Source organism: Nematolebias whitei, chromosome 1, assembly GCF_014905685.2.
Source record: "Nematolebias whitei isolate Nwh7 chromosome 1, NemWhi1, whole genome shotgun sequence".
Lineage (NCBI taxonomy): Eukaryota > Metazoa > Chordata > Actinopteri > Cyprinodontiformes > Rivulidae > Nematolebias > Nematolebias whitei.
In genome coordinates this window covers 92,756,182-92,764,756 of record NC_056498.1, presented here as the reverse complement: position 1 = coordinate 92,764,756, position 8,575 = coordinate 92,756,182, and the positions used below count along the sequence as shown (strand labels likewise).

Below are 8,575 nucleotides of genomic sequence, written 5' to 3'. Positions count from 1 at the left end.
TATATATATATATATATATATATATATATATATATATATATATGTATTTATATACATATATATGTATTTATATATATTCATATATATTTATATACATATATATGTATTTATATATATACACATATATATTATTATATATATATTATTATATCTATATATATTTATAGATATAAATATATATATGTATATAAATTAAAACCCTGATGAACCAGATTCTACAAAAAACATCTAGATTTAAATTTTTATAGGTTTTCATCATCATTTGATGTATTTGCACTCATTGTGTCTACTTTTAATGTTAATTTGAAAAACCACACATTTTTTCAAATGTGTGGTTTTCTTTCTTGTTCACATATATACATTTTATTTTTAGCTTTGCTTTAAAGTTCTTGTTTTGTGATTTGTACATTTGTGGGTTAAAATAAAGTTGAACTGAAGGTCGTCTCTTTTCTTTAAACATGTTTGACGGAAATATTCCTGAGATCCAATAGTTTTGTGTTTTTTTATGATTTTCAGCTGAGTTAACAGTCATTAAAGTGAAAACAGGATTTCATGATGAAGCTGGCACCGTTTATTTTATTATTTTTTTAATCTTCAACGCTAAAATATATATATATATATTATTTTTTTATGATCACCTCTGCTGGTCTCGATCCTCTCCTCCGGAGACAGGACGGGCAGGCTCATCCTCCCAGCTCCGAGCTCAGCTGGTGACTCACAGAGGCCGTTCCAATACTCCAGCCGCGCGTAATCATGAAGCCCGACCCGCGCAGACAGGTGGACAGAGACGGGTCTGCGACGAACGGTGGAAGCGATTTTAAAAAACATTTTACGTGTAAAAAAAAATAAATCATTTTTAAATCGCTTCAGCAATTTTTTAAAACATTTTTTGTATAAAACAAAATATTATTTTATTTAAAAATCGCTTCCACCATCCGTCCCAGACTGTCCAGTCCGCCTGGCTGCCGGGTGGGATCGGGATTCAGCCTTCAATGATTACGCACGGCCGGGTCTCATAACGTCCATCTGTGAGTCCCCATCTCCAGCTTCGCAGTGACCAGCGGAGCTCTGAGCACACAAGGCTGGTATCCGGAACCCGAGCCTCCGAGTTGGCACATCGATGGATCTTCCGCGGTGACCAGCTGAACTTGGAGCCGGGGAGATGACGCCCTGCCCGGCCTGGCGCTCCGAGACTCCGGGGGGAGGACCGGGGTACACCAGCAGAGCTCCATCCAGCTTGCTCTGAATTATGTTGTCGGCCACCAAGCACAAAAAATGCCAGCACATCAGCATTAGACCAAGATGTTGTCAGTATTGTTTTTAAAATCTTTAAAATAAGTCCAGCCGTTGCTCCAGTCCGAGAAATTGCAAATGGCGGATTATTGTTTTGAAAAGTTTCTGAAGGACTCAGTGACTCCGCCCCCGACCAATCAGTGACCGACAGTGTTCTGACGACACGTTGTAGTACCTACTCGTTTTGGTTAGAACCCCAGAGCCAAGGGTACTGAAAATAGTAACAGGTGCTAAGTACCGGTACTAATGGAAAAGCCTCAGAACCGGGCCAAGTAGGGTACAGTCGGCCCGTACCGGTACTAATGGAAAAGGGGCATTAGTTGAGTCTCATCTCCGACTGAAAGTTCCAGCAAGACTGCAAGACTAAGACTCGTGAAGACTAAGACTTCGAAGAAGACTAAGACTTCGTGAAGACTATGACTCGTGAAGACTTCGAAGAAGACTGACTGAATAGTTCCAAGAAGTGTTGCCTTTTAAAGGGGGTATCCACTTCCTGTTATGTGGTACTTCCAGATTGGTTGAAACAACCAGCAGAAGTGTAGTTCTAGTGATGTCAGAGGGTCACTAGGAGTCAGGAGACAGCAGGAATGTTTAAGAACGGTTAGTACAGACAGAGAAATGTTTTTAAGAAATGAGAGGAAGCAGGTGCCAGCAGCACACACATCGTGCACACACACAAAAACACACAGGCAGAAACATAATGGCTGTCTTTCAGCAGCAGACTATTACCTGTACATAACTGATGTTTTAGTATTTATTTCTATAATCATATCTTTGCTAAATGTTTTTTAAATTATTTATCATACTGTATTGAAGTTTTCTCACTCCTGAAGAATGTTTGCTGTCTATAATGATGAGATTCTGTTACAGAGATGAGGACATGCAGAGTCTAGCTAGCCTGATGAGCATGAAACAGGCTGACATTGGCAACCTGGACGACTTTGAAGAGGAGAATGAGGAGGATGAGGAGAACCGAGTTAACCAAGAGGAAAAGGCTGCCAAGATCACAGGTATAAACTGAATAAACTATTGTTTGTTTGGTTAGTTTTGTAATATTATAACAGATTATGGATCTTAACAGTGGCATGTTTCTGGTTGCTAATCACATCTTTCAGAACATATTGAGTCAGAGCTTCACTGAGAGCATTTCTGTTATTTGTCCATAATGGCAATCGATGAAAACCTGGTTGTCATTCATAGTAGTTGTGAACATGTTTTGATAAATTTTCTTATAACTATAGAAATAACTATGTATTTTAGCAGGCAGATAAACAGACCTCCCTAAATAATCGCTTCCCACAGATCTTCATGTGGGACATCAACCTTATTTACTTTTCTTTCGTGTGTTTACATTTTTAAGCTTGTCTCTGTGTGCTTCCAAACATAAAATATACCGAAAATGTTTATTAATTCATTATTTTTATTTGCATATTTTGTTTTCCTTTTTTTTTTGTCCCTGCTTCTGGTTTTAATTGGTCCTGTAAACTGCTGGTTGCTTGCCTCTCTCCATACGTGTATACGTGTTAGGATTCATTCTCTGGTCTAATATATGGGCCTTGCTGCTTCCTGCTTTGCTTAATCCAACTTTTCAGAGCGGCACTTCTCCACGTTAAGCTTCATGCATTCTCTCCTTTCTTTTCCTGTCCTTGCTCTTCATCTTATTTGTATGTATATGCATTGAGGGCCTACAGCAATGCTTCACAAGAACACATATTTGGATCAAAGGCTGGGCAAAGCTGCCAAAACTCCCTACAATCATATTCCTCTTTGAATGCTACCTACAGAACAAGCTGCCCAAGCATAAATAACACTAGGCTGACAGTTCATCCTCTGGAAACAATGTGACATCTCTTCTTTTTTTTAATGCAGAAAGTAAATATTTGAATCTCAGTGAAAGTCTCTGTGCCTGTCTTCATTTGTGTTCAAGTTGTTATTTGGTATTTTATCCATGTAGCCTAGGAACTTTAAGCAGCTAACAATCCAAAAGACTTGTAATGGTAATGTGGCCTTGTTATATTTTAGAGATTAGCTTTAACTCCTTTTTGAGCCAAAATACTGTATCTTATCTCAATATTTCATATTTTAGACACTGTATGAGGGTTAACAATAACAATAACAATAACAATGTTTGTATAGAAATGAGCAAAACAAATCATTTAAACAATAATATGTTTCCTTTTTGTACTGTATGTATCTGTGTCTGGATATGTAAATGTCCTTACAGTTCAGTACTCCTTTTCAGTGAAGAAGTAAAATCATTTGCTGACTTTGCCTACAAGCAAGTCAATGCTTATTAATTCACATTTGAAATAACTATTATAGTCACACACAACTACATTATCAGAAGTAAATACAATAAAATCAGCCTGAGATCTGATTCTATTCAATGCTGTCAAAATAAAAGAATACTCCATCTTTACAGTATTTCTGTTTAGATCACCCACCTCAGTACTGCACTATCATGTTGCAGTCAACACCGTTATCACTGAAGTCCACAATTCACATAGAAGTTTGTCTGTTTTCTATAGTGTTGCACATGTCTGAATAACCATGGCTATTAGGAACAAACTAATTAGTCATATCGTTAAAGTATATTGTTTAAGTAAGACAGATTTAACAAACCACAAATATTTTTACTTAGTTTATGGTTTTCCAATAAGGTTTCTCCTATTGTTGCCAACCTGTACATGGAGGAGGTAGAAAAGAGAGCCTTGACGTCCTTTTCAGGGACACCATCAAGTCATTGGTTCAGGCATGTTGACGACACCTGGGTTAAAATTAAATCTCAGGAAGTCCAACATTTTACTGACCACATCAACTCTGTGGATAAATACATCAAGTTCACATGAGAAGATGTAAAAAATGGCAAGTTGGCTTTCTTGGACTGTGAGGTCTCAGTCTCTGATAGAGGACATTTGCAAATCGAGGTGTACCGCAAACCCACCCACACAGACCAGTATTTGCAGTTTGACTCCCATCACCCTTTGTAGCACAAGTTAGGAGTCATCTCTCTGTATCACAGAGCAGACAGCGTCCCCACTAGCTCAGGAGCCAGGCAGAAGGAGAAATCCCACACAAGACAGGCTCTAGAGCAATGTGGATATCCTAACTGGGCCTTCCTGAAAGCAGAGAAGAAACCCAAACAGGACTCCAGTCAGCCAACAAGTGAAAAGGAGGAACCCAGACCCAGACCAGTGGTCATTTCGTATGTTGAGGGAGTATCAGAGAAACTGAGACGTTTATTTTCTAAACATAACGTCCCAGTGGCTTTTAAACCCCAAAATACATTACGGCAAAGACTGGTTCATCCCAAAGATCCAGTCCCCCGGCACAAACAGAGTAATGTTGTGTATGCTGTTCAGTGTCAGGAGGGCTGTGATCAGTCTTACATCGGGGAAACAAAACAGCCACTGGCCAAAAGGATGGCCCTGCACAGAAGAGCAACAACATCAGGCAAGGACTCTGTGGTCTACACTCATCTCCAGGCCAGCAGTCACTCTTTCAGGGATGAAGATGTTCACATCCTGGATAGAGAGGAACGATGGTTTGAGAGAGGAGTAAAGGAGGCCATCTTTGTGAAAAGAAATCGTCCATCATAAAACAGGGGTGGAGGCCTACGTGTTCAATTGTCCCCCTCTTACAATGCTGTGATTGCTAGTATCACTCAGCCCTCTGTGAATAGTAAACAGCCATCAGTGTGCTAATGATCCATTGTTAGGCTGATGGTCCTTCTTGAGCATGTGATCAGCTGGTTTTGGTTGTCAGCAGCAAACTGGTTGATCCACTCTGAGAAGGTGCTATTTAAGAGACTGAGCAGAATACAGCACCTCAGACTGAGGAAGTCTCTCGGATGAGAGACGAAACGTTTCTATATTTTTTTGCTTTGTTTTGTTTTTTGTTTTTTTGAATGTCCAGAGGACCAGATTGAACTTTTTTGGATTTTTCTACCTGGATTTTTGAGCATGCATCAGGATATTTTCCAATAAGGCTTCTCCATTAAAGACACCTTGTAAAAGAGATTAATAATCTCAGTGGATTTCTTCCTGGTAAAACAAAGGTTAAATTAAATTACTGTCTGCTGAGTTTTGTATGCCTCTGCCATACCATCAGTAACAATAGAACAAAAATGATTGCGCATGGACTTTGTTGGAATAGAATAAAAACTGTCAAATGTATACTTATCAATTTTTTGTGGATTTTATACCTATCTAATGTAACATATGCGTTTTTTTCTATAATGTAGAGCTGCATAATATATCAAAAAATTACTGTCATTGTAATATCAGTAGTGCAATATCAATACAGTAGCCCCTCGCTACTTGGCAGTTCGTTTATCGCGGACTAGCTCTATCGCAGTTTTTCAAAATAAGATTGGACATGACACACAATTGGCTGACTGATGGATGAGCTGCACGATCGGCATGAAATATTTATTTAAAATAAATTATTTTAAATTATTTAGCACCTGCTGCACACTTGTGCAGCCCAGAGCTGCAGAAAAAGCTTCCTCCTGCACCTCGGTGCAGCCCATACTGCAGGATAAGCTTCCTGCTGCAGCTGATCAGCTGTTTTTTGTGAGAAGTGGGCGTGGCCAAGAACGCATGCAGGTGGCAAAGAGCAGACGAGGCAGGGAGCTGAAATCATGACATTCTGTGCGTTTAGTGTGTTTAGAGTTTAGAAACATTGTTTAGAATATTGCAAGAGTGTGGGAAGGGTTTAAAATGCCTTAATATATAAATACTAAAATAAACTACTACTTACTACTTGTACTACTATTCCTACTTCGCGTTTTTTCACTTATTGCGGGGCTTCATGGTATGGATCCCCTGCGATAAATGAGGGACTACTGTATTGTAAAGTACTGCTTGGACTGCAATAAATACCATATATTTCAAGTCCCATGCGCCATTAGTCAAACCTACGGCCTCACCGACCTTGATGTTCTAGAATTGCGCTGCTCAATGTGGCTGCATGTTGGAGCAACTCTGTTACTTTCATTCTGAGATTTTACTTTAGGAAACTTTAATTCCTCTTTTTCTGGATGTAAATCACATTTTTTGGATGATTGTTTCCTCTGGTATCGGATTCTGTGCAGCTGGAAGGATTTTTATTGAATCTTTTTTAAATGGTAAATGGACTGTACTTATATAGTGCCTTTCTTTCTTATGGAGATACTCAAAGCGCTTTACACTACAATCTGTGTCCTCATTAACCCATTCAGACAGCACTCTACTAGATCTCTACAAAGCTAACTGAACAAATTATTCTAAAGAGACTAATCAGTGCTTTATCACATTCATACACTGATAGGACACACATCGGAGGCAACGGGGGGTTCAGTGTCTTGCCCTGGGACACTTTGGCATGTGACTGCTGTTGGATTCGAACCCCCAACTCTTGCATTGGAGGACAACTGCTCTAACCACTCAGCCACAGCCGCCCCAGTTTTTTTTTTTTTTTTTTGGACATTTGTTATGATGCATAACCATGACAACAAGGCAGTTTTCTAAAACAAACAGCAGCTGATTAACATCTTAACAGCTCAAATAATATCTCAACTACAGCTCCAAATCTCAGATAGGTTGAAAAGGATGTTCTGTGGACGCATTCTCATCTACCTGCCAGCTGTGCTTGAGTGCCTGACCACTAAGATCCTGGAACTAGCAGAAAACACGGCTCATGACAGCGAAAGGACAGGATCGTCCCTCAACACCTACAGTTGGCTGTCCGCATTGATGAGGAGCTCAGCAGACTGCTGGGAGGAGTGGCAATCGCTCTGGGAGGAGTTCTGCCCGGCATTCGGGCGGTCCTACAGCCCGGGGGAATTGAGAGGCCACCCGAGTCTGGGTGGATGGATCAGATGGCATCTGCAGCCATTTTCTTAGGATCCACTGTGGGATGGACCTTTACAAGAGATCCTTCCTGTCTACAGCCATCAGCATATATAACATCTCTTAATGAAACGAGGATAATGAGTTACAACAACAAATAATTTCCCTTTGGGATTAATAAAGTATTTTTGAATTGAATTGAATTGAATTGAATTGAATTGAAATGATACCTGTACCTGGTTTAAATGATGATGACAGAAGAGTAAGCGAGGAGTGAGCAAAATGAGGGCTTGTCTCAATTTATATAATCATTTCAATATTAAACAATTATATTGCACATCACAAGTTTTACTAATATTATGCGGCCCTACATTTAACATTTGATTCTAACTGAGCAACCTGACTGTTCTGCTGACCTGTTAAATAACAGCTATTCTAAAACTATTAAAATTGTCACTAAATCAATGCAGTTTTGTTTATCTACACTGAGATGCACCTGGGATTTGAAAGGTTTTCACACCTCTCTTCCTTTTTCAGCCTGTTAATTTAGTGTTGTCAGTAATACAACACACAAAAGACCAGACTTACAGTATGCTATTTTATATAAACTTTTTGGATGTGTGAAAATAAAGTAAGTTTGTTCTTTGTTCATGAGTGTGTATATTAAATAGGGTGTGCTATTTTGCCTTGTTCACTTCTTTTCTTCCTCCCTCATTTCCTGTATGGACCTGTCCTCTACAGAGATAGTAAACCAGTTGAATGCCCTCAGCTGCTTACATGGGGATGATGATGATGGTGGTGGTGTTACCAAGTGGGCACGCAAAGCAACAGCTAAGCCTGCTGCTTCCTCCCAAGGTCTTCTTTTCATCTTTCTTTCACCCCCTTCTCATCCTTAGTACTGTACTCTTCATTGACTTGTGGATATGTGGCCTCATTCCTATCAGTCAATGTCTCTAATTCTATCTGTATTTTTTTCAATACTTAATTTGATTTTTGGTAACACTTCTGACCATTTTGGTTTCTTTCCTAGTTGGCTCGACTCTCCACCCAACCTTGATCCTTTTTGACATTGATATTGTGATTGTGTTGTGGTCATGTGGGATTAAAGTTTATTTTGGTCCTGTACATGGTGTTTTAAACACATCAGTTGGTGTTCATCCATTTTGTTCTTGTTTTTTTTTTTTATGTGAACTTCCCCTTTCCTTCACTGCAATTGGAAGTGAACCAGTGTAGGTATATATATCATACCTAAAAAAAAGCCACCTTCTAAATTAGTATATAACTCAAGAAGGACAAAGTTACATTGTTCTATTTGTATAACAGTTATGTAAAATTGTTTACCTTTTTAATAGTTCTCATGAGGCCTATACATACATATATATATATAGTCTATCTATCTATCTATCTATCTATCTATCTATCTATCTATCTATCTATCTATCTATCTATCT

The 8,575-nt window shown here is 39.0% G+C and overlaps 1 protein-coding gene across 1 annotated transcript in view; it reads left to right on the top strand.

Annotated features, from left to right (window-relative positions):
• The window catches only part of ehbp1 (EH domain binding protein 1), a gene marked incomplete in the record, with an annotated part of 851,057 nt that overhangs the window by 320,452 nt on the left and 522,030 nt on the right, over positions 1-8,575 (top strand). Inside the window, 2 exon segments of the mRNA XM_037681251.1 lie at positions 2,164-2,303; positions 7,866-7,979. Of these exon segments, the coding sequence (XP_037537179.1) occupies positions 2,164-2,303; positions 7,866-7,979 (254 nt within the window).